Source organism: Arachis hypogaea, chromosome 11 (assembly GCF_003086295.3).
Source record: "Arachis hypogaea cultivar Tifrunner chromosome 11, arahy.Tifrunner.gnm2.J5K5, whole genome shotgun sequence".
Lineage (NCBI taxonomy): Eukaryota > Viridiplantae > Streptophyta > Magnoliopsida > Fabales > Fabaceae > Arachis > Arachis hypogaea.
Window position 1 is genome coordinate 18,489,733 of NC_092046.1, and position 26,642 is coordinate 18,516,374.

Sequence of the window (26,642 nt, forward strand, 5' to 3'; positions counted from 1 at the left end):
CCTCTCTACTCAACTTTTCAAAATCCTATTTATCAAAATCCATATGGCATGTCAAATGTACCTGTTTCTGGGGCGTCAGGTTCACACGTATCACAACAAAAATTTTCACGTTCTATTAATACAGGAAATAATAGTACATCTAATTCTACTACATCCACTGTCACTAGTGTCACTAGGGTAGAAAATTCCAGACCTGTATTTCCCGACATGTCAAGAGCAATGCCTGTTAATCAACCTAGTCAAACCGTGGGATCTTTAGCAAATATTAGGCAACAGATGGATGAAAGCCACCATGATCTAGTAAACATGTTAACTCATCAAATGGTGACAGTTTTAAATCCTCTTTTAGAAAACACAAACACTAGAATTGAACAATTAAATAGGCAAGTTAATAGGATTGCTACTGTGGTAAATTTAGAAGAAAATGACAACCAAGGTTTAAGATTTGATAATGTCAATCAGAACGGTGGAGCAATTCCTAATTATGATGTTCATATGCCTAGACATGGTCAAAATGCTGATGATATGTTAGAAAGACTTAGGCAAAACAACTTAGGGGGCATTATAATCTAGCAAGAAATGTCGAACAAGTTTTAAACCGTTTGGAATTTAATGTGGGTTGTTTAAATAGATCATATTTTGTGTCTGCTTTTCTTGAATGTGTCCAACAAGCAGAGCTTCCAAGAGGCTGGAAAATTTCAAAATCTCTTACAAAATTTTCTGGAGAGAAAAATGAGTCTACAGTAGAGCATATTGCTCGATATACTGTTGAAATTGGGGAAGCAGCTTCTAATGAATATCTCAAGATGAGATATTTTCCTTCTTCTTTAACAAAAAATGCATTTACATGGTTCTCCAACTTGAGACCAAATTCTATTCATTCTTGGGCACAACTAGAAAAAAAATTTTCATGATCAATTTTTCCGAGGTGAATTAAAAGTTAGTCTTACAGATTTATTCTCTGTCAAACGTGCAGAGAGAGGATCCATTGACACCTATTTGGCATGGTTTAGAAACATGAGGAATAAATATTTTACCCCGATTCCAGAAGCTGAAGTTGTCAAAATAGCTACTAATGGGTTAGAATTTGGAGTTAGGGAGAAACTTGTCAATTAATATATTTTAGATCTTTTCCAGTTAGCTGAAAGAGTAAGACAAATAAAATAAATTAAAAAAGAAAAAGAAAATTTCAAAAAAAAATTCTAAAAAGGTTGCATATCGTGGATTGTTTTTCCGATAGTAGTGATTCAGATAAGAAAGAGGTTTATATTGCTGAATTGCGTGGGGATCCTCCTTATGTATGCAAATCTTTGAAGCCTGTTAAAGGAAAAGAAAAGGTTTCTTCATATTCCAAAACTGAAAATAAGACTTATTCTTTTGATATTTTTAAGACAGATCAAATATTTGAAGTTTTATTAAAAGATAAACAGCTTATTTTACCAGAAAGAGAAAAGATGCCTTCAGCTAATGAAATAAAGAATAAAATTTTTTGTAAGTTTCATCAGGTGTTCTCACATACCACTAATAATTGCGTCCGTTTCAGGAATTTGATACAAAAAGCAATTGAGGAGGGAAGGTTGAAGTTTGAAGATAAAACTACTTTGAAGGTGGACACTGAACCATTTACTGCTGACTCAAATTATGTTGAGCCATTCAACTTGTCAATCAACATGGTAGAAGTTGATGCCACAATGGTTAGTGCTAAAGATGAAAATAAAGACCTGAGGATCTTTGAGCAAGACAAGAAGCCAATTTATCCTCGTCCTGGTGAGGATTTGTTAGATTTTTTGTTGAGAATTAAAGAATCTGATAGCACCATCGCCATGTGCCCAAAGTGCAATGCTGTTTTTGACAAGGAAGCTGCAAAAGAGTTTGAAAAGTACAAAGTTAAAGAGAAAGAAAAGACTGAGTTGAGAAAGAAGATTGCTGAAAAAGAAAATGAAACTAACGAGCTAAAGCGGAAGATAGCCGAGGAAAAACAAAAGTTGGGCGGTCAAACTCCTTTGAACAAGTGCGTCAACAACACTGGGGTACAACCCATCAACCAGAAGATGAAGACTGTGGTCATGATTGATGAAAAACTTGATGGATTTTCTCAAAAGACAAGAGTTCCTCCCACCAAAATTTCAAACAATAAATGGGTCCAGAATGTGAAAAATGTGCAGAATCGACCTACTGCTTTTGCAAGAGGAAAAAACAAATGGGTGAAGCCTAGACCTTTTAAGCCCAGGTACTATAAGTCTCAGTTATGGAACATGAATCATGCACAAGACGGAGGTAGTATATATATTCCAAAAATTGTGCCTATTCCCTCAAAGCCAATTTATTCTTGTTATAATCCTAACATGCAGCAGGTTCCTAATTATTCTCCTTGGCAAAATTGTCAAAATATTCCAAAATATTCTCCTTTTACAACTTTTGAGAAGAAAGAGAATATACCTGAGTATGTTCCTTTGGATCCATACAAGGAACACAGAGTAGATTTTCCTCCTTTGCCAACCATGGCCAAGTCTGCAGAAACAGGCAATTCTTCTAATCACCCTAAATACAATAAAAATGCAAAGAAGAATCTTGCTGGAAAGAAAGTAATGGTTGAACACAAGGGAGAAAAGGATGAAGATTTAATTACTGATAATTTTGACACTGGTCTTGATGACAACTTAGAAGTAATATTTGGTGTTAAGCAACCTATAGCTGTGGTGTCAATACTACCTGAGGAGTATAGTCAAATGCGGAAATTAGAGTCATTAGAAGATGATTGTTATGATGTCTTTCCTGGAAGTGAATGCTTGTTACTAGATGACAATATGTGTGATGGAGGATTGTTTGAGAAACCTACTGAAAATGACAAGGAGCATTTGCGTCCATTGCATATCAAGGCTCGTGTTGATGGAATGATAGTTAATAAGATTTTAGTTGACGGGGAGCTGCTGTCAATCTCATGCCTGAAAGAATGATGGGAAGGCTTGGAAAGACTGAAAAAGAGCTGATTAAAAGTAGCATTGAGGTAACAGATTTTAATGGAAGGACTTCTTCTGTTAGAGGTGTGGTTCTGCTGTCAATTGAGGTTGGTTCTGTCAATAGGCCAACTCTACTTGTTGTTATTCCTTCTAAAGCTGGTTTTAACTTGCTTTTGAGACGTGATTGGATTCATGGAATGGGTGCTATTCCATCCACTCTACATCAAAAATTGATTTTCTGGAACGAAGATGGAGGAGTGGAAGAAGTTCCTGCTAATAATAGTACATGTTACTATGATGAGATGCATGTGGAGTTTAGGATGTATAATCCTGGAGTCAAGCCACTGACAGTTGACACCAAGTCATTTAATCCTAAAAGTATTGAGATGTGTAAAATAGATATGAATGGTTTTATTTAAAAAAAAATGCATCAAGTTCAAAATCTTGGACAAAAATAATCTCTCATTGACATTTGGGTATGTACTTCATAAATATAAAAGCCTAATTAACTTAGAAATTCTGTTGAGTCTCTTAGCACTTGGAGTCAAAACTATTAGAATATTAGTGTGGAGATTTTATAGGATTAGAAATTTTATCAAATTTAATTGACACATAGAGTTTAACATATGAAAGAAACGACTTCACGAAATTAAGATTTTGTTACTTCTGAAGTTAGGAAAATTGTGTCAATTAAAACAATGAAAGTGTGTGTCAAAAAACTCTTAATTGAAATATTAAAGATCAAAACAAAGGTCAATTGATACACATTTAATGTGCCGAAATTAGAACAGATATCATTTGACACACTTAAAAATTTCATACAAAAGAATAGACCCCATTGACAGTTCAACTATTAATGTAAAAAATTTTATAGACTTAGAAATTCTGTTAAGTCTATTACTAGTAGGCATTTAATCTGTCAAGCGGATGTGTCTAAAATGTCAATTGACTCTTAATATCAAAAATAAGAAAAATGTCAATAAACAACTAAGTTTTCTCAGTTTCAATCATTACATATCTTCAAGTGAGAAATCTTGGGGGCATCTTGTTAGGCAAAATATAATTTTTATAAGAAAATTATAAAAAAAAATAATTAGTTATTTGGTAATGTTCCTATATATAATATTTATATCTATTTTAAATTAAATTATATCATTTGATAGTTGGTTATTTATTTAAATTTTGAAATTAACATCAAGTAAGAAGTGCGGGAACAGTTACAAGAAATTCAAATTTTCTGTAAGTGGTGTACAAATGGTAACTGTTAGCTGATATTAGGCTAGTCTATAAATAGAGTTTTAGGAAAATATTGTAATCAGTTCAGTTCTTCTTGAAAAACGCTTAGAAACCCAAAAAACGCTCTCAGCCCCTTGGCATCACAGAGTAAAATTGGGAATCTTAAGTAATTTCTCTGAACACAAACACTTGTACTTTGCTTTTTTCCCGTTTTTATTAATAAAATTCCTCTACTTTTACGTCTTTTTCTCTTTTACGTTCATGTTTCTTCCTTCATCTTCTTTTTAATTTCCTGTTTGTTTTAATTTCTGCATTTTACTTTGCCTCCGGCACTTTGTATGTTTTCTTTTTATCTTTAATTTTACTTTCGAAACTACAATTGAGACCTTGAAATATCCACAAAAGGAGTCGTTTCCGCTCCTTAAATTAAAATTGTGAAACAAAACTCGAAAATTGTTGATTTATTTGTTGTTAACAATGGAACAAAAATTCAAATAAAACAGAAGTATTTTTAATTAACAAATATTATATCCATTAATATTTGTACAAACTAGCTTGCTCAACGGAGTCATGTTTAACTATTTAAAATTCACTAGTAATAAATTAAAAATCAAGAAGATTGTGGTACATTAATAAGAAGTAATGCTCTCCGAAGGCTGAGAATTTAAAACAACGGCATTAATATTTTTGTCTATGCTAGAATAATATCATAGAACGTAAAAAATATTTTTATAATTATAATCTTGTCAAATTTCTAACTAATAGTTAAGAAAATTATTTAGAATTTATCTGCGATCTTTGTTTTAAGGTAAAGCATCATTTTTGTTTTAAACGTTTAGGATAAATACCAATATTATTATTCTTAACTTTTTTCTGTCCTTTGTGTTTCTAATATTTTAAAAATAACTCAATGTTCATCTTCAATCTCGAAAAAAAAAAACACTATACCTTGTATATCTTCCCAAAATATATAATTTTTTTAATTTGGTAGAGATAAACTTGGTTTTACATAGAAATAAAAACTTGGTCTTAAATCTTTTATGAGTTAATTTTCTATTTTTCCATTTTTATTTTTTTTATGTTTATCTTCATAATGGTAATGTTTTAGAAGTTTGTCACATTTAATACTTATTATATATGTCAACACCCTCATTAGTAATTTTTAATTGAATTAAAGATGGAATAACATTGTGTATTCATTTCTTTTATTTGAATCTTCGGTGTTTTACTTTTACAATAATTTTCTTAAAAAAAAAAAGTAAAAATAGAAGGTAAAAAACAAAAAATCAAATTTTATTGTTTTTTATTATTTCATCTTTTTTATTCACAAAATCTTGAACATAAACAAATTAAAAAAAATAGAAAATAAAAATTCAAACTAATAGACTTATCATCAGTCTAATTAGAGTCAACTGATATTTAACAAAACAAGTAAAAATTACTCAAAAATGATACTTTTTATTTTAGCCACGAACTTCAATTCAAGATCACTAATTAAGAAATCAAATTATTTATATTTATTGTTTTAATTAATTTTATCTGTCAGTAATTTAAATTTGATTTTAATATTTTAAAAAATTAATTAAGAATTCTAATTTATTTTTTAATTATTTTTTCAATTTCTAAATAAAAGAATTTAAAATTTTTATGTTTTTGATATTTTAAAAAATAGCATATATTTAAATTTTTAGTCATTTAAATATTAATAGATTAGAACACACTCTAATATTAGTAAACAAACACTTCTATAAAAAAATTTTAATAAATAAAATAATATAAATTTATGGATTTAGACGTGATAAAATATACGTTTTTTTATTCATTATACTTATTTCGGTGACGGTATAAATGAAATGAGTAATAATGCACAAAAACATAATTTAATTTTTTGCAGCATATTAATCTATAAATTAAATATTTATTTTATTTATTTAAAAAATCCAAAATAAAACGCATTCAAATATGATTTCTCCTATTGACAGAATAGAAACTACAGTTATTGGTAAAATGAGAAGAAGAGTTTTGTGGGAATCATTGAAGAAGAGATGGTGGGGGAAAAGATATCGTCTGGTTGAAGTATCTTTGAGGCTAATTTTTTTTATATAAAAAAATATTGGTATTTTTGTTGAAAATAAAATTATTTGGTATATTAGGTATGCAAATTTTATAAGTGGAGAGTCAATATGTAGAATATATGTTAGACACATGTTAACATTTTAACAATACACAAAATTCATATTAGACAAATATTTATATTCTGGTCCACACGTAAAATGCATGTTAGACACATGTCATATTGTAACAACATTCTTTATGCACATTCACAATAAATTTTAAATATCGATATTCAACTAAAATATCATCTTCATCTTTATATTAAAAATAATTGGAGACCACTCTAATAAAGACACTAAAAATATTTTTTTTTTTAAAATGTTTATACGTGTCATGTTATTATTGGACATCTTTATTAAATCGGTTAATAATTTATTTTTTAATAAATTAGAACAAAATCGGTTTATTATAGCAACAATAATAAATCCAATTGTCTGCATTATAATTATTAGACCCGGTTTGATCTGATCGAATTACACAATCTAAATCGAATATCTTTAAATTTTTTGATAAAAAGATAAATATATCTCTAACTTTTTTGTTTTGTAGACATTTGAATCCCTAAAAATTTAAAAATATAATTACATCCCTAAAAAAAATTGAATTTATTGTTATTGTTATAAAAGAATCGATTTTATTCTAATTTGTTAAGAAATTAAAAAATAACCGATTCATTAATACGTCCAATAATAATGCGAGTCTTTACAAAATAATGTGTGTATCTTTGAGGTCAATAATGAAATCCTCTTTTGGGGAAAACGTGTATCCACCACCATGACACCATGCCCTACTTATAAAGCTCATGAATGCTTATTGCTTATCTTATCTCACTTGCCGCGTATTTGGCAACATGCATGGTTCACCTTCTATCTTTTATCTACCATGGACACGTGTTCAAGGTTCACTTGCTAGCTTCTTTTAATCGCTTTAGTAGAACAGTGAATTTCTGTTTCAAATCCATTAGAAGATTTGGTATCATGCCTTTTTGCTGCTAATGTTTATGGAAGAAATAGAGATCCACGATGAGGATCAAGTGAAACAACTTTGCTATGTCAACTTATTTATAGTGTTCGAACACCAAATAAGAAAATGAAAACTAGATGAAGATAATGTACCGTGAGGGAATATTAGAAACTTTTTTGTTTTCAGCGTCGAAGAAAAAAACAGATTCACAAGTAATGCGAAATTAATTAAGGTAGATAATAAATACTATTCTTTAATTTTTTAACAAGAAGTTTTGGATTTAAACTCTCAAAATGTAAAAAAAAAAAAAAAAAGTATTGCTTGTATGGGTACTCCATCTATCTCTATTGAAAGTCTTTGTTGATTTAAATAGGACTAATAAAAAGTTTGCGGATACTTTTATAAAGACGCGTAAACATTTTTTTTTAAAGACACTTATTGGACGTATTAATTAACCAGTTAACAAATTAGAATAAAACTAATTTTTTATACAATTAATTTCTACGTACAAGCCTTTTCACTGTAAAAGTCTTATAAGTTCTCAATATCCCTTATTCCTAAAACGTGCTTCTTATGGCACATATATTTTATGTGCCTCTGTAACAGATTTTTCAATCAATTAACATGCGAATATATAACTTCCTTTTTCAAAAGGATTTTGTTTCCTTTTTCGAATTTCTTCTGCGTTTTCTTGCTTTCTCTCTTCGATTTCTTTCGTGCATTTCTCTCTGTCTTCTCCTTTGCCGTTTACGTAAGTTTCTCTCTCTGTTCTCTTTTTTCGATTTTCTCGTTTTCCATTGTTTCTGAAATCACGCTCTGAAATCATTTTGAAGATAATGGATGATTCAATTTCAGATTGTCAACTGAACCAGAGCAAAGTGGATTTTGAATTTGAATTCAATGAAGTTTCTGAGGTGTATAGTTTAATTCCAGTTAATAATTGAATCTGAATCTAAATTTGAATCCAGATAGTAGTTTATGATTGTGTAGCTGAATAATACGTGGACTTTTCCTGTAAAATTTGTTATTCATTATTCCTTGTTTGAATTGAATCTAATGTACTAGTTCTGATGAATTTTATGCATTTTATATCAGACGTTTGGGTGTAAATCAAGAATATTTTGGTGTATTTTAGAAAAATTTGGGTGTATTTATAGTTTAGGACTTTTCATCTTACTGAGGGTGAATTGTCTTATTCTTTTAGTTGAATTATTTTAATTTCTATTTAATGATGATTAATGAATTTGATTTTTATTATTTTTAATGATGGTTTTATAGTTCTATTTGCATTCTATAGTTTATGCTTGTTTTAATATTGTGTATTTTTTGGTATATTTTGCAGCCCCTCTATGGTATTGATGAGCAGTTTATTCTCCACATACAAGCATTTTTTTCATACAAGTATTTATAAGTCTTCTCCTCTTTTTATTGTTTTGAATCTAATCAAGTGGCTGAGATGTGGTTCAATTCAGAAGAAAAAATGTAGCATTAGAGAAAATATTTTTCTGTACAAAAATGCTATTTGTACACTAAAATCAGCTACTAAAATCAGCCACCAATGTATTTGTGTATAAATACATGTGTGGTTTAATTTATTTTCAATGTATATTTGTATTCCAGTATGTATTTTATACTGGTGGCTGACTTTGGTGGCTAATTTTAGTGTACACGTAGCATAACTTATTTTTGTATTTGCAGCAAATTTGGGTGTAAAACGAAGATATTTGGGTGTAACACGAAAATATTTGGGTGTATTTTAAGGAATTTTGGGTGTATTTTTATTATGATAAGTTCTGCATAATTTAGAACTCTTTCTCTTCCTCCTCCTCATCTTCTACTGCTTTTTTTTTCATCATCATCACCATCTTCTTCTTCTTTTTTTCTTATTCATCTTTTCCTTTTTATTTTACCTTCTCAAGTTTCTTCTTGTTTTACTCTCTTAATAAGAATAAAAACAAAAAATAAAACAAAGAAGAAGAAGAAACACATAATGCTCCAAAATTACTTAGAAAATGATGAACTTACATTCATTTAACTAAAAGAAAGAAATAAGGAAAAGAAGAAGAAAAAAACAACATTAGAGGAAATATTTTTTTGTATAAAAATGCTATTTGTATACTAAAATTAACCACTAAAATCAGCCACCAATGTATTTGTGTATAAATACATGTGTGGTTTAATTTATTTTCAATGTATATTTGTATTCCAGTATGTATTTTACACTGGTGGCTGACTTTGGTGGCTGATTTTAGTGTACACGTAGCATAACTCATTTCTGTATTTGTAGCAAATTTGGGTGTAAAACGAAGATATTTGGGTGTAACACAAAGATATTTGGGTGTATTTTAAGGAGTTTTGGATGCATTTTTATTCTGATAAGTTCTGCATAATTCAGAACTCTTCTTCTTCCTCCTCCGATCCTCATCTTCTGTTGGTTCTTTTTTTCATCTTTATCACCATCTTCTTCTTCTTTTTTTTCTTATTCATCTTTTCCTTTTTGTTTTAACTTCTCAAGTTTCTTCTTATTTTACTCTCTTAACAAGAATAAAAATAAAAAAATCAAGCAAAGAAGAAGAAGAAACACATAATGCTGCAAAATTACTTGGAAGAAAATGAACTTACATTTATTTAACTAAAAGAAAGAAAGAAATAACGAAAAGAAGAAGAAAAAAAATGCAGCTTTAGAGGAAACATTTTTCTGTATAAAAATGCTATTTGTACACTAAAATCAGCCATTAAAATCGTCCACCAATGTATTTGTGTATAAATACATGCGTGGTTTAATTTATTTTTAATGTATATTTGTATTCTAGTATGTATTTTATACTGGTGTCTAACTTTGGTGGTTGATTTTAGTGTACACGTAACATAACTCATTTCTATATTTGCAGTAAATTTGGGTGTAAAACGAAGATATTTAGGTGTGTTGTTATTCTGATAAGTTCTGCATAATTCAGAACTCTTCCTCTTCCTCCTCCTCATCTTTTGCTGGTTCTTCTTCTTCATCTTATTTCATATTCTCATAATTCTTTTTGGGAGGAAAAAATCAAACAAAGAAGAAAAAAATACATAATGTTACAAAATCAAAAGAAGAAGGAGAAGAAACACAACGATGAAGATGAAACACGCAAAGAAAAGGGAGGAGAAACACAAAGAAGAAGGAAAAAAAGATGGAAGAAGAGGAGGAGGAGAAACACAAATAAAAAATAACAGTTGTGATTTTCATTGAGGAAGAAGAAGAAGATTTGTTCATAATGGTGAAGGAGCGCTTTGGAAACGTGATGTGCGTGTTAACACGCTTTTGTGGGTGAGCGTAGCTTTTGTTGGGTTTGTCCCAATTTGTAAGACTTGTAAGTCAAAAAGATTTGTATGTGTAGCATAACTGTTTTTTATAATAATAACAATAAATTCAATTGTTATCAGACCCGATCAAATCGACTAACTTACATGATCCACTGGATTATGTTTTTTTTTTTTTTCACTTCCTGTTCCACAAACGATGCCGTTTTGATCCCTAAACTCTCACACTCCTCCCTCAATGTCACTAGACTGAACCTGGAGCTCTCTCATCCCTATCACTGCTGTCACAGTGTATATGCTCGGGACCGACCAGCCACAGCTCTGTTGTTGCTCGCTCTGCACATTCCGGCGACTCTATAGAAGCGCAACTTGGACCGCATGTGAGAGCAGAATTGAAGGGAGACTGAAAGTCAGTCGCTCCTTGCCAGACTTGTTGCTGCTGTGGGTTACTGAAATCACTGCAACAGGACAAATATTTTCCTCTACGCATCACACTCGGGGCCTCTTATTTCCAACGCTTGAGGAGTTTCCTTGTTCTAAAAAATTGCTTAATACAGATAGATTTATAGACAGATTTAGTCTTTATTACAGAGAAATTTTTGGTTATCGACAGATTTTGTCCCTCTATAAAAGTCTCGTCGAAAATTATTTACCGACAGATTTTTTCCGTCGGTAATTTACCGACATATTTTTACTAGTTATCGACAGATTTTTTCTCGGTAAATTCTTCCCTCTATTTCCCTGGAACGTCAAACTTTCTGACGAATTTTCCGTCGGTAATTAGAGACAGATTTTTTGACGGATTTTCTATCGGTAATTGGAGCCTTGAAAAACCATTTCAAACTCTAAATACAAAATCCGTCAGTAAGGTAAAATAGAATTTTTTTTTAAAAAAATTTTTCATTGCAAAATAAACCTGTTTTCATACAATATAAATATAAATTTAATAAATACAAATTTTTATCTAATTTATATTCAAATATTTTTAATATTTCAAAAAATAAATAAATTCATCGTATTATCAAACTAAAAAAAAAGTATTATAATTCAAAACATAAACAAAGTGTATTGATATATCAACTATAATTCTCAATATATTATTCAACTATACTAAAATTATCAGCTATAATCTTGAGGTCATTCTTATCATCACCATAGTTCTCATCCAAAGAGATTAATGGTGGCGGCGGTGGCGATAGTAGTGAAATAGTACTACTATTTGACGCTCTAACCTACAAAGAACAAAATTTTTATCAATACTGTTATTTCAATTGAATGTAAAGGGCACAAAGTTGAACCTGAAATTTTGTCACTTTCTGGATCTGTCTTCTCTCCAATTAGAAGTACTTTTTTTCTCCAAGAAACCTGCCCAAGTTATCATCAACTATGAGAGAATTGAGGCAGCAAAAAAATTTTATTGATTGATTATCAATTTAAAACAAATGTCCATTTAAAATGCAGAACACTTAATGAGAATATACTCCTAACAGGGATAAAATTATGAATAATAAATGCATCAAGATGCTAATCATTTTAATGAAAATAGTAGACATAATAGCACTTGAATGCAGACCAATAAAACTCATTTCTTAATACTTTTGTTAACCATTCTATGGTGTTAAACAGTTAATGATTTGCTTATAGTGCATAAGAGCTAAATAACATCATATTTTATTATATTATTAACTTGTATTTATAGTTAAGGAAACAAGGAAAAAAGTACTTTGAGCAGTACACAAAAAGCATTAAGATTAATTTTTAAATATTCGTAGTGTAGCTGAATACAGTTATAGCTATGTGCATGATATAATGGAAATGGAATATCAATACACAATTTTTTTAACTTATTAGTTGTATATTGATTCAACCTAAAATTAACACTGTTAACATGCTGTATACTTTTCAAAGGGCATGAGTTTCTTTCCCTTAATACTAGTGTGTGTAATGTGGTGCTTACTCAGTTACTCCAAATTGTTTCACATTTGTTCATATATTTCTCTGTTCTGATTTCCTTATGGAACCTTTTACCAATTCTTTTATGAATGTTGGATGTGTTGTGCTAACTCGTTGAACTAGTTTTTGGAGTTAGCCTCCATGGTTTGGGGTGAAATAAAATAGGCTAGATGTTGGTTATTTGCTATCTAGTCCACAAATGGTCCTAACTTTCATTTTACTAAAACTCCTATTTTTAAAAATAGATCAATTTTATCATGACAAAAATTTGGCTGCTGCTATATGAAGACTAATGTAGAAATTAGAAATTACAAGTCATGTCATGTCATGCTCTTCATTGTTGTCTTTTGTCTTTCTCTTTTGAATAAATTCTTATCTAGGTTCATTGACAAATCATGCCAGTTTGTAGCATATAGTTATTATGTAGCTTCTCAATTAAAAATTGGAATTTGCAAATGCATCTTATTAGAGTTTTTTATACCATTTTTTACAAAAAATATACACAAACACACTTTATTTTCTCAAGACCCAAAAAAAGAAAATTATTTTATTTTCTGTGGTGCATTTCCAGATTTTATGAATTAAGCCAAAGATGAATCGCTCCTTAATTCATATTACAGAGATTATTGTAAGTCAAAATACTTCACCTCAAATAAAATAAATTCGTAAAACATGAGCATTGTAACTGCCGGAGATATTGATAAAAACTTACTGCAAAGCAAGCAAACTTTCGTGTCCTTTTGTCAGGATCAAAGCACCTATCGATCAGGAGGCCAACAATTTGGTGCATTGCCTAGAAATTCCAATTCAATATATTATTTGGAAAAGTACTATTCTTATGATAACAAATTCAGAAATTTGTGTTGATCAAACAGAATAATATTACTTTCTTTGTTTGAATAGAAAACAAGTTTTTTCTCTTGTGTCCATTATGACTACAGAAAAACCAATACTATATTACTTATTATTCATGATACTTACAGATGAACTGAAAAAATAGGCGCTATGAAGACACATATTTCCAAGAGCACAACAAGCTTTGGCACGGAAATTGGGATGTCCATGTGAAAGAAAATCTTTTAAGAACTCCAAAACAGAAGTGTTTTGTCGATTTTTAGCAAATCGATGGTGGTTCAATTCTAATGGTTTGGGAGCGAAACCTATCCTTCTTTTGTGGGTACCAGTTTTATTTGCATCAAAATCTATGCCTTTGACAATGAAGAAGAAAAAAGAACCAAGCTTTGCAGAAATTCAAAATGAACAATAGAACTTAAATGGCTTGAATAAAAAGGGAAATCAAATTACAAAAAGAAAAAGTGTTTGAAAAAATAAAGGCAAAGGCTATGGTATGGATTGAAGGGAATATCTAGAGGTGTGGATGCCATGTGCATGCATCCGTTGGACGACACTTGTGGTGTTAGATAGATTTGGGCAATCAGTGCTCCTGACACAAGATGGAAAGAGAGAGGCTTTTCAGATGTGGGTCATAAAGGGGTGCAGAGAATTAGTTGCTAAGTATCATTGGTAATGGAAGGATAATGTTAAACAATTTTTTGGGAGAACATAGTTGGTGGGGCAATGAAATTTTTCGACAGTGTTGGGCTATGCAAGTTAGGCCTTATTGTTGAGTGAATGATTGTTTTGTGTTGGCCTTTGTTTAAATGAGAGAGTAGCCCAAGTGAAAGTTATTATGCGGATCCAATACCAAAGAACAATTTAAGATGCGTAAGAGTCATGGTGATGAAAACCGTAGAACCGGGCGGTTCGGCCGGACCGGTAACTAGCCAGTTCGGATAAAACGATGCCGGTTTTTAATTTGTTAAAAAAAAAAAGAAACAGATCCAAGTCATTCCCAACCCCCCCTTGTGACCCAAACTCCCCTTCCCCCAATCATTCATTCATTCATGTACTGGAGAATGCAGAATCAAAGAATCCGTAGCCGCCTAGCCCTTCCATCGTCGCCGCCTAACCCAGGTCGTCAGCGCCGCCGCCAGTCGCAAGTCCTTAGCACCGCCGCTTCTTCTTCCATCGTCGCCGCCTAACCCAGCTTCTCCAGCGTCACCGCCTAACCCAGTAACTCGGCAAATCCTCTTCGGCTCTTCATCTACGCTGGTTTCTCGGCACGGACCCAGCTTAGTGGCTTCTCGTCTTCATCTTCACAGAGGGTTTGGTCTTCTTCTTAAATTTTTGTTCCATTTTTTTCAAGTCTGCTTCGGTCTTGCTTTGCATGTTGGTTCTGAAGTTTGGTTCTTCAATTCTTCTTCTTTGGTCTTCGGTCTCGGTTTGAAGTTTGATTCTGTCTTGTATTTGCCAATTTGGATGTATGGTTCTAAGGGTGTTCAAAATCGATCTGGACCGAACAAAATCGATCAACCGAATAAAAAAAACTAAGAACCGAATAAACCGAAAACCGAAAAACCAAAAAATTCATGTTTTGCTATTTTTTATGTGGTTCGGTTCGGTTTTCGGTTCTGACACTAAAAACCCTAACCGAACCGATAACTAAAGAAACCCTAAAAAATCCTTTAGTTAACCCAACCCATTAGGCAGCCCATTACCCCACGGCCCACCTTTCCACCCCCATCAGACAACCTAGCTTCCCCATTGCCCCACCCCCACGTCCCCACGCAGCCAAAACTCTCAAAGAAATCCCATTACCCTAACCCTCCCAGCAGCACCTCCCAGGCTCCCAGCCCCTCCCAGCCCCGCCGAACAGTGTCTCCCAGCCCCTCCCAGCAGCCCCTCTCAGCCCCTAACTCTTCTTGCCTCTTTGCCTCCAATCCTCTCAACTCTCAGCGCCTTTTGCTCTCCCTCTCCCTTCCTCGTCCTCCCTCTGCTCCGCGCCTCCGCCATTGCTGCCGGCCTGCCTCTGGACAGCACCAAGAATGGAGCCTAAGTCAGGTTGGTTCTTCTACTTCCTCCCCATCGGTGGCTGCAAGCAGTGGTTTCAATTTTCCCCTTCTCCTTTATCTTTGTTCTGTTGTTGCTTTCTAAACTCATTGCATCTTCCATTTATTTTTTCGTGGTTATTTTTTTTTCAATAAAATTTGGCATTGGTTGATCTAGGTTTAACTGTCTAATTTTGAGAATTTGTTGCATAGCGTATAGCCTCACTGTTTCCTTTCTAACTTCGATGCTTAGTTTGCTTTCGATTGTTTTCTTGTTGATGTTTGCACATGATTTCTTACAACTGTAAGATAATTTTGGTGATTTTTGGTTAATATCTATTTATTTGTTTTAGAGTTGGTCCAATGGAGGATAGCTAAAAAATTGAGGAGCAGGTGCAGGAAGAAGTGATTTCAGACAATGGAACTGAAAAGAAGCAGGAAACTCGTGATGAGATGCTTTCGCAGCACAGGTGATGTTTTAGGCTTGTCATTTTAGTGAATCTATTTGGTTCTGCATGTTCATGTAGTAAGATCTATTTGTCATGGAATCTATCGTATTTAGTAGAAATTGTTGTAGTTCATTTCTGTTGCTAAGCAAGAGAGAAGAGTTTATGGTGAATTCGTGGTGTTTAGACAGCACTGTAGCTTAAATAACCTAGTTAATGATATAAGGGACACTATATATAAGAAGAGTATCCAGGATAATGTTTCAGTAGATTAACCTGTTGAACTTGAAAGTAATCATGGAATACAAACTTCACTTGTAAAGTATTCATTTTGTTGATCAAATGTATTTCAGATGGGCTTCCTAATTATTGATTAGAAGTAATATCAATGTATCTTGTAATTGGTATGTGTCGGCTTTCCCTCACAACATAGATATAGGCATATTGTCTCCTAGTAAATGTATGGGCAAGGCTGTTTCTTTTTCAAAACCTTAGCAAATTTCTTGACACTCAAATGAAAGGTTTCTATAACTATACTTAAGGCATGATTCATGGACTTCAGAGTTCATTGCGATTGGTGGCTGCTGCTATTTTTTGCTTTTAACTTGTTATTGATTCAATGATTTATTGTTATTCTATTTTTGGTTTTGATTCACTGTTAGTGTTGATATTTAATGTTGTATCTGTGATATTTTTGCAGTTTGATCATAGTATGAGGGATAACATTAGTGAAACTGAAGGTGGAATTGGTGGATATGTAATATTGTAATCATTTTTTCATTAATCTAGCTTTTTAATTATAAATATTATTTGTTATGATTGTTCCTTGTTTTATAGAAGTTGCATCTACTCTTGATCCTAAAGTTTTTTTTATGTTTTAAGTTTTATACGATTCTTCCTCTTTTAATTTTGTATCACTATGTGCTCATATTGTTCATTATTTTTGTTTGAATTAATTAAAAAACCCGAACAAACCGAACCGAACCAAACCGATTTTAATTGGTTTGGTTTGGTTCGGATGATCTTGATAAAAAATCGAACCAAACCGAACCGCCGTTTTAATAAACGATCGGATTGGATGGCTTTTTCTTAAATAACCGAACTAAACCGCACCGCGAACACCCCTATATGGTTCTGAATGCTCTGTTACTCTGTGAAAATTTGTGTGCATGGTTGCTAATGGTGGAAACTTACTCTGTTAGGCAGAATTTACTCTGTATGGTTGCTAATGGTAGAAACTTAGCTAATGGTGGAAATTTGTATATTGTTGAAGGCTTTAGGCAGAATTTGAATGTGTTTGAAGTACTTGGATTATTGAGTTTGAATGTCTCTGAAGTCTGAAGTAGTGATTTGTGATTTTGAATATCTCTGATTACTTGATTATTGATTTGTGTTTTGAATCTGAAATTTGTGATAAATGATAACTGATTTGTTCTGCTGCTGTTGCCGTTTTTTTCTCATTAAACTCATAAGCATTGAACTGTCCTGTTTTCCCTCAAATTAATTTTGGTTCATGTGATTTAATTGGTGTTTAGGGTACAAAGTGAGAAGCTATTTTTAGTTGGATTTGTAAGGTGATTTTTGGTTGACTTCTTATTTAATTCGGTAATAGTGTTTATGATTGGGTTTATCTGGTTTTCATTCTTTTTGAATTTGGTAATAGTGTGATTACTTTTTGCTGTTTTGTAGTGTTTGTTGCTGAATGATGGTTGCTTTTTCTTGCATCTGTTTAGTAATATTTATTGAAATTTTGTACATTTTCAATGCATATTTGGATATTTTCATTGCTAAACTCTTCAACTATGGATTGTATTATATGCTACTAGATTTGAGCTCATCAAAGTTCCCTGAATTTAACTTTTCCTTTGGAGGCACATATTCAATTACCAGTGGAATCATAAACAATCCTGTTTCTCTTGGTAAACATGCATCTGCCTCTAGCTAATTCAATATAAATAGTGAATTTATTTATTTTCTTAATTCTTTACAAATTCTTTTGTAATATAAGTTATTTGTACATATGATAGTAAAATAAAAAATAACATTGGTTACAATTGTTTATTGAAAATATGCAAACTTAAGTCATGAAAGTTGTTTGTATAATGTGAGATCTTAATGAATACGTAGATGGTAACAGTCAACTTGGAAGATGTATTGTACACACGGAATGACGATGGTGTTAATTACGGCGATGTTGCTTCTCTCACCGACGATGACATATTAAGAAAGGTATTTCGAACGGAAGAAGATGCATATGATTTCTATCAGAAGTTTGGGAGGTTTCATGGTTTTGGAATTTGTAAGGGGGATATGTTTAAGGATGGAGGTGGGAACCTAATTAGGCGAAGATTTTTTTGCAATAGAGAAGGGCTCAGACATAGAAAACATTACAATCGGGTGGATAGGAGGAGGCCTCACAAGCCGGAGACAAGGACAAACTGTGAGGCGAGGATGTGCATATACCTTGACAGGAGCAATAACATCTGGAGGGTGAAGAAGGTTATCACGAAGCACAACCATGCGCTCACACATCCTGGCATGGTCCACCTAATTCCAAATTTTCGGTCCATGACAGAAGCGGAAAAAGCTCAAATAGATGGGATGCAAGGGTGTGGAATCTCGACCTCGAAGACGATGCAGTACCTGGCCGGCATGGCCGGTGGGTATTCTCTAGTTGGTTTCCTGAAGAAGGATGCCTATGACTACGTCGACAGGAGTAGGCGTGCTAGAATCGCCGATGGGGATGCGAACTCGGCTATAATGTACCTGGAGGGAAAAGTTGATGCTAACCTGATGTCTATGGCACGGTATAATGATACCGTGGATGACATGCTAGCGAATTTACTCTGGGCAGACGGTGGTAGCAGGCTTGACTACCAGTACTTTGGCGATGTTCTTGCATTCGACTCAACATATAAGAAGAACAAGTATGACAGGCCGCTGGTTATTTTTTCTGGTAGTAACCACAAGCAAACTTGTATATTTGGGTTTGGGTTGGTGTTAGATGAGAGCATCGCATCATATACATGGCTGTTGGAGAATTTTTTGGAGGTCATGTGCAACAAGGTGCCATCGGTTGTTGTGACTGATGAAGATGATTTAATCCGGGAGGCTGTTCGAAAAGTTTTTCCGGATGCAACCCATCGGCTTTGTGCATAACACATTGAGAAGAATGTTACATCTAACGTCAAGAACGTGGCTTTACGGCAGCTATTCAACAGGTGGCTGTATGCAGACATGGGGGTTGATGAGTTTGAGACCGAGTGGGCCGGAGCATCGGCAAAGTATGGATTGAATGACACCTTGTGGGGGAACCAGGTGTACGGGAAGAGGGAGATGTGGGCAAACACATACTTGCGGGATATGTTTTGTGCCGGGTTCCGGACAACATCGCGGTGTGAGGGCATTAACAGCGTGGTGAAGAAGTTTCTTCAATCAAAGCACACAATGCTGGAACTTGTCCAAAACCTTGAGCTTCTTCTTCGGGAGTTTAGGAATAACGAGTTACTATCTCAATTCAGGTCGATTTATGGTGACCCCGTGTTGACGACCTCATTGGACTCCTTGGAACGGTTTGCCACTAGAGTGTATACCCGAACAGTTTTCAATGACGTGAAGAAGGAACTCGAAGCTGTTGCTTCTGTTAACTTTGTGGGGGTTCGGCGGTCGCTTACCACCAAAGTGTACACAGTAGATGAATTCGGGCATCCCGGCCGGCCTATTGTGGTCTTATGTCACAAGAATATGGGAAGGTTGTAGTGTGACTGTTACTTCTGGGACACACACGGGTACCCATGTAAGCATATGTTCTTCGTCATGAAGCACGAGCATGTGATGGAGGTCCCGAAGCGTTTAGTGTTGAAGCGATGGACGAAAGATGCAAAACATGTTGGCGAGTATGTTGAAAAAAAATATGATGATGGTGACTGGGAGTTTTTACTTCGTCATGGGGCATTGTATTCCGCGTCTCATTGGTTATTTTTTCTTAGGGCACAACAATTCGGTCTATTCACGGAGGTGATGAAGGGGCTACAGGAGCTACGTGCTAAACTGGAGGAGATGTTCTCCAAAAAGGGTGACGGTAAGGGTGACGTCACGGCCGCCGAACTCCGTGATCCTGATGTTGTGCGAACCAAGGGTGCACCTAGGGTGCGCAAACAAAACCAGAACAGGAGGAAGTGTGCGGCATGTAAGTTGCCGGGTCATACCAAACGAACATGTCCTGTACGCAGCACAAAAAATAAGGTAAAAAGGGCACGTACCATGCGGATGGATGCTGGCGATGTTCACGTTGGTGCCGCATGTACCGGCGGGCACACCACAAAGGTTAAACTAGTATTATTGGATATATGTTAGTTACAGTTTATGTTTAGACTATGGTTATTGTATATGTGGTTGTCTTATGCTAGTTAATATATTTCTAGAGGTCCTTGGGTGGTTATAAATTATGTTGGTGCTATTGCATGCAGGTGACTGAGTATGAGGTAACTGGGTCAAATGAAGAGGTTGGACATCCAAGTCATTCTTGTCATCCTCATCCCATGCACGATCTCAACTTCGAGACGAGTGGAGGAGGCCGAACTCGGTTCATACGGTTCAGGCTTGAGGGAGGGCACTGTCGGCGGTCTTGATGTGGAGGATGCCAAGACAAGCAAGGTATGCTTTATGTGTCTTATTTTCTCAATCCGCAAATGGTGGTTGTGTAAAACTGTGTAGTTCCTTTCTCATTCACATCCTTCTGTGATATATGCCACAGCTGATGGACATGGTGGCATCTCTTGCAAAGGCCTTATGACTAGGGAAATTGAAGTGAGTTGCCCTTTATGTGTACCATATAGTTTGCAGGCGGAATTAATGTTTCGGTAGTTAAAACACTGGTTGCAACAGGCTGTGTATGCATTTTTTTTTGTGTGCATGTACTTGCTGAATATTAACTGTAGTTATCGACTGAATTAGACCTCAACATAACATAGGTGTCGTTAAATGTTACTTATTGGCTGTGATGCATTTGAGTGAGTTTAATTGTCGTGTACTGGTTTGGGAACATTGAAAGTTGTTGCTTTATGAATTTTTTTACAACTGAATAGAAGTCTACTGGAATCCAACTATTGAGTCACTGTTGTTGAATGCCAAGCTAAACTGAGCATACCATCCCTACTGTTTAAGTTTTTCCTCTTTTTGTATAGGGTTGTATGATGTGTGTCTATTAGTCATCATGATAAGATTTGGTTTCATGTTAATTTCTAACAATAAGTGGAATTTGCATTTGAAGCGTTTGATTCTCCTACTTAATCTGATGCCACTATTATTTTAGTGAGCATTTGTTGGCACTGTGGATTTTCCAATCGGGTTCCCTCTATATCTGCGCTATGCAACATCTTAGTTGGCATTATTTAGCACCTAAGGGGGGGTGAAACAAGATATTGATCTTGACCACAAGTGCTTGGGGATTCTGCTTCAAAAGGTTAATGATGGAGCATATGTCAGTGATAAAATAGATTTGATGTATAACAAAGCAAACATCGAAGGTACTACAAAATTGCTAAGGTTGGTCAAAGCAATGGGTCTGGTAAATCATGCGTTCTTTTTGGATGTGTTTATTTTCCCATTACCTCTTGTTTCTTAGCCTATTTTCTTTTCAAGTGTAAATGTCATCATTGATATTTAGAAAATTGGAAACTCTAAGTTGGTTCCAACTATGAAATGCCTCCAAATTTTCGTCGCTTTCATTTTATATTTGAATCGGAGTTGCCTTAAACTGCAGAATTTAAAGGCAGCATTTGGTTCATCAGCATGCATAATAGGCGACAGAAATGGGTTTAATTTACAATTTTTATATCCAGAAAAGTGGCAACTCTAACTAACATTGATGATTACGATTCCTACAATGCAATTCAAACAAACTTTCTGTATTCATGACCATCACAACACAGCAATGAATTTTATAAATATTTGACAAAAAGAGACACCAACTTTGACATCGAAATATCCATGTATATGAACACCCCCCCTCCCCAAATAAACGGTAAAATTTGTCAGTCTTTAACATCGGGGACTCCTTCGCCACATCTTTGAAACCTGGCTTCACCTTCAGCTAAACAAGGTGAACGTGTCAATTTACGCAAGTGCTCGTTTTTCCTTCCTTTCATAAGAGCTATTCTTCGTTGAATTAAAGACCAAACTTGCTGCATAAGCACCCAGCTAGGCCAGAATTACAAGTGAAAACACCCATTGTTCTCGTCTATGAACCTTGAATTAGTGGCATTAGCCATAACATGAGTCTCCAATAGGGGTGAGTTCAGGCCCAACGAAGACTACTTGTGAAGCTATCTAGTTTGTTGTGACGACAGCCAGAAAACTACAGCAGAAGTACATAAACAAAATTATTAGCTGTGTCTGAATCACAGACAAGTTTGTTCTGTTTTGCCAAGAAAAGTCGTACATATTGTCATATGTTCAGCAATCTAAGCGACATGGACAATTCAATTCATCAAATTAAAAATAGGGTTTGCTACTTTCCATGCTACATCGATTTTTACCTCATCCGCTATCATTTGGAGGCTCCTAAGGAACTTTGCTAAGTGCACTTTGCCTCCCGGGAATCTCCCACTTTCCGAGAAGAACAAAGTCCTATATAGAGCAGTGGCACAATCCACTATCATTACATCTTACGTATTCAACCAGCCTTGAAATGTAAGGATCACACTCAAGACTTTGCAACCCAGGCAAAGACACAAAGACCATGCACCTTCGAGTCAACGACAAGTTAAAACAATAAATAGGACATGCTCGCCTCTTACTGGAATTTTAGGGAGCCTTCCAAGTCAAAAATTGTTGTCTGTCCCAAATTCTCCATCATGTGAAATGGGGAATCCATGATGGACGACATTGGTTTTGTTCCACAACTCCAAACGTGCTTGTGAAACCTCAATCCTGGCCAAAATGGCATCTGTCTCCATCAGTATTATTTAACTATTCTTGCTCAGTGCTCAGAAATCAAAGTCCTTAAATAAAATCAATAAACAGACATGGTCTAACTAAAAATAGAAAATGAATTACACAGATGATATGTGGGTATTCAAATCATAGTCGTAAAGCAATGTCAAATGAACTGGCTAGAATAAATTTTTCCATGGACCATGGTAGATATTACGTGGGTCAACTAAGGCTGGAAAAAATATTACTGACAAACGTAACAGGAAGTGAATTGAAACTGAAAATTATTATACTCATGCCAGTACCTGTTACAGTTTTTGACACATGAATGCAGAGAGTGAAATCAAGCATCCAAAAGTTCCAGAGAACAAGAAAATAAAGATCACTCCACATTTGTAGCAAATACTCTTTTAGGAAAATAGAATCAAGGATCTATGTAGCATCTTGTACTATGTTGTCATTCTATTAAAAACTTTTACCTTCTAAGGAACACGGACACGGATTTCGCGATGATGGAGGAGGAGGTAATCAGGTGCTACATCCACAAATCTGGAGATGATCCTCTATGTCTTATTAAGCAGCTTCGTCTCTCTGTTTGAGCTTTTTCTTGCTGATTAATTGATTGGAACTAAAAAAAAAACGATTTATTTATTAAAAAAATATATAAGCACACACAAATATTTACCTCCTCTGTTATTTTGTTGTGAATGTGGTTTGTTACTAAGATCGCTCAGGTTCTGCCATTTGGGACTCCGGTTTGTGGAGACTAACTATTTTTTTCAGGTATTTATTTCCTCTTAAAATGTTATTTTATTTCCTAATCTTTTATGAATTTTCGGCAAAATGCAAGAGTCCTAATAGTTCATTGAACCTTGGTCGAACCATTGACGGAGTGAACCAGTCACTTTACCAGTTCATTGACCTGTTCATTTCTCGTAGCCTTGATCAAAACAATTTTATGCCTCAGGCAGAGTTTTTAACGGCATAAATACGACGAGCAATGTCCAGTTGTACACCAAAGAAGTTATTTAGTGACTTAATATGGTGATTACATGAATCATGGCTACGGCGTTGTTTTAGAACCTCGGGAACAAATACAATTTTCAGTTCATCAACTGTTTTAAAAGGTGGCCAATAGAAAAAGCTTACTTGGATACAACGAGACTTTGCTCCAAGAAATCCACAACATCTACCTGCATCGCAGAGGCAGTAAACCTTGGCGCCTCCAAACCATTCGAAATTATAGTCATCTGCCATTTCGGCACCAAAAGGAATATCATGTTTCGCAGCTACTCCAACAGTTATTTTGCCCAAAACATTCCATTATCCCGTCTCACAGTTTGGTTGAATGCAAACTTAAAAGAAGTAACTTGACGTTGAACCCTGGGGAATGGAAAATAACGAGGGTAACTACTGGCTAGTATGATTTGCAAGTCAACGTAGTTTCATTTAACTTTACCATACTGTTTGATTGATATACCAGGAGTGATTTATAAATCTGGCAAAACTTCCCTTTCTTGTTGCATCATGGGATTCAGAGGTGTTAAGGCAAGTGATAAATGCATCTATTAGACCCGCAACGCAAGAACGGAAAGTTGATAAGAAAATGGGGTCACAAACTTAATCTTCAAACAGATAGTAACAAGGCAAAGCATTTGATGGAACTCTCGTTTAGAGCTCCATTCAATGGAATTGCGAAAAATATTTATAAATTTACCCCAACCGATTATTTTGTATTCACTTTTTTTCAACAAAAGTTTTTGTATTCCTAAAACAAGCTCAAATTCATAAACACTAAAGGGAACTGTTAGAGAGTCATGCTGATTTTAGTCATGATATTTTTGTTCTCTTGCTTGAAAAAAAATCAATTAATTGAAAACTCAACATCTTCTCCCTTTATAATTATTCCAGTAATTTTTAATAATTATACTAACATATTTTTTTGTTTTATTCTTAAAAAATAATCACTGTTATCTGATTGATTTGGGTTAACATGATATTACTTTTTTTATTATTTGAGGTATTATATATTTTTATCTTTGAAGTTTTTTAAAATATATATTTTTGTTTGCAATTGAAATTTGATTTAGCTTAATAATTATTTTTGCATTAACTTTGATTTAATTTAACAATGTAATATAAAGTCTTACGCAGATACTTAGTTCATGGCTTTCTCAGATGTCACTTTAATGATGGCCTTTTCAAATCTAGGTATAATAGAAAAATAAAAGAAAACAAGAATATAATAAAATAACAGAAGGTGAAGGCTCAGACTGGAAAGAGGAACAGGAGAAATCTTTTAGTAAAAATTGCATAAGAACCAGAAAACAAAAGAACAAATAACAAATTGGTCTTCATTGTATTTATCAGTAAGAGCAAGCAGCGGTTATGAGTATGTTCTCTAATTGAAATTGAAAAATAATAACAAATTAGTGACAACAATTATATCATACAATAAAATAACAACCAAACAACAAATAAGAGGGTCAAAAGGGGAGCAACTAATAATAGAAACGAACGAATTAGTAGTGGTGCAGGGGGTATAGTTTGGGGTTTCTTTCACAAATTCGAGAAGGTATGCATGCAAAGAATAAGGAATGAAGAAACGAACAGAACTAGGCATGCAATCACCTGTATAAGGATTACGGAATATGACCAACACTGAATCACTGACCGGGGAGAAGAGAGAATAGCAGAATAATGAATAGATCAGAGAAAAGACGTTTTTTTCTCACCAGGAATAATCTTCTTCCCACTCCCTCCAGCTGCTGATATCTTTTCCTCCCTTAATAGTGTGTCTTCTTGAGAATATTGCCCTTTCTAGATGTATCAGTGTACCTTTGTCAGAAGACATAAAAAAATTTTCTATGTGAAAGAAAAGAGAGTGGGTTAGAGTGTAAAAAGTTCAACAATAAGAATGATTGAAAGGGGAGGTACCAACCTTGAAATTTGAATACTCGATCCGGATTTCCCGATAGCAGCTCCGCCACAATGAAGTTGCCGAAGACGATTCCCATCATCGAATTCAGCTAAGTTTGGACTGTCTATTATATCACACCAAGGCAAAAAGAGTATCAACTTTATATTTCACTTTGTGAGACATATGAAACCGAGAACATAGGTGTGACGGCTTACCATGGATACCGGAGGGTTTGGTAAGGACGAAGGGTTCGAGAATTTTGAATCGGCTTGTCCTGAATTAGGGTTAGGTTATGTATCCTTTACTCAGGTGCTTGCAACTTTCTGCTCTTGCTTTAAATTATCTTTTGGGTGTTTGGCTAAGCTTAGCCCAACAAAGATGACCCGAACTGAAAACCACAGGAAGCCTGACCTAGTTCCCACCTGATCATCCCGACCCAATGAAGAGGCGGCAAGTTATGCCTAGTTTCCATGGCCGGCCACAACCTACCATCGTAGCACCTCCGGCTGTTTTATCCCCATCGTTTGGCTAACGAGCACATCCCATTGCCATCCATCCCCAACGTTTGGGCACCTGCTACCCCGGCGTCAATCGTTTCATTAACTCGAAGCCCATACTTTATCAAGAATCACGCCATGACCTTCTTGTACCGGTTCGCAACAAGAAATTTAAGTTTAACTCACATTAATAGCACCATTTACACACGGTAAATTCAGTGAACCTGCTGATATTACACAATTGTTATATCACTTTTAATAAGAAAGCTTAAAAATTTATATGGCATATCTAATTCAACACGGATAAAAATTTATTTACAAAAGACCAACAATTTTTTCTTTAATCTACATAACTGCGAATTCTTTTTGAAAAAACAAAAGGATACAACACCATTATACCCAACACGATCACGGTGAACCTCTTAAAC

The 26,642-nt window shown here is 34.2% G+C and overlaps 1 protein-coding gene and 1 long non-coding RNA gene across 2 annotated transcripts; one reads left to right on the top strand and one right to left on the bottom strand.

Moving 5' to 3' along the window:
• Nucleotides 1-11,516: 11,516 nt before the first annotated feature.
• On the bottom strand, nt 11,517-14,037 carry LOC140176502 (uncharacterized). Its single transcript, XR_011868104.1, has 4 exons — nt 13,509-14,037; nt 13,240-13,320; nt 11,873-11,939; nt 11,517-11,806 (listed from the first exon to the last, which is right to left on the bottom strand). It is a non-coding gene; the product is annotated as an uncharacterized lncRNA (long non-coding RNA).
• A 3,951-nt stretch (nt 14,038-17,988) lies between these two features.
• On the top strand, nt 17,989-19,020 carry LOC112721085 (protein FAR1-RELATED SEQUENCE 5-like). The gene has a single exon (XM_025772158.1). It carries the CDS (start codon nt 17,989-17,991, stop codon nt 19,018-19,020), a length of 1,032 nt encoding a protein of 343 aa, XP_025627943.1.
• Nucleotides 19,021-26,642: the final 7,622 nt, after the last annotated feature.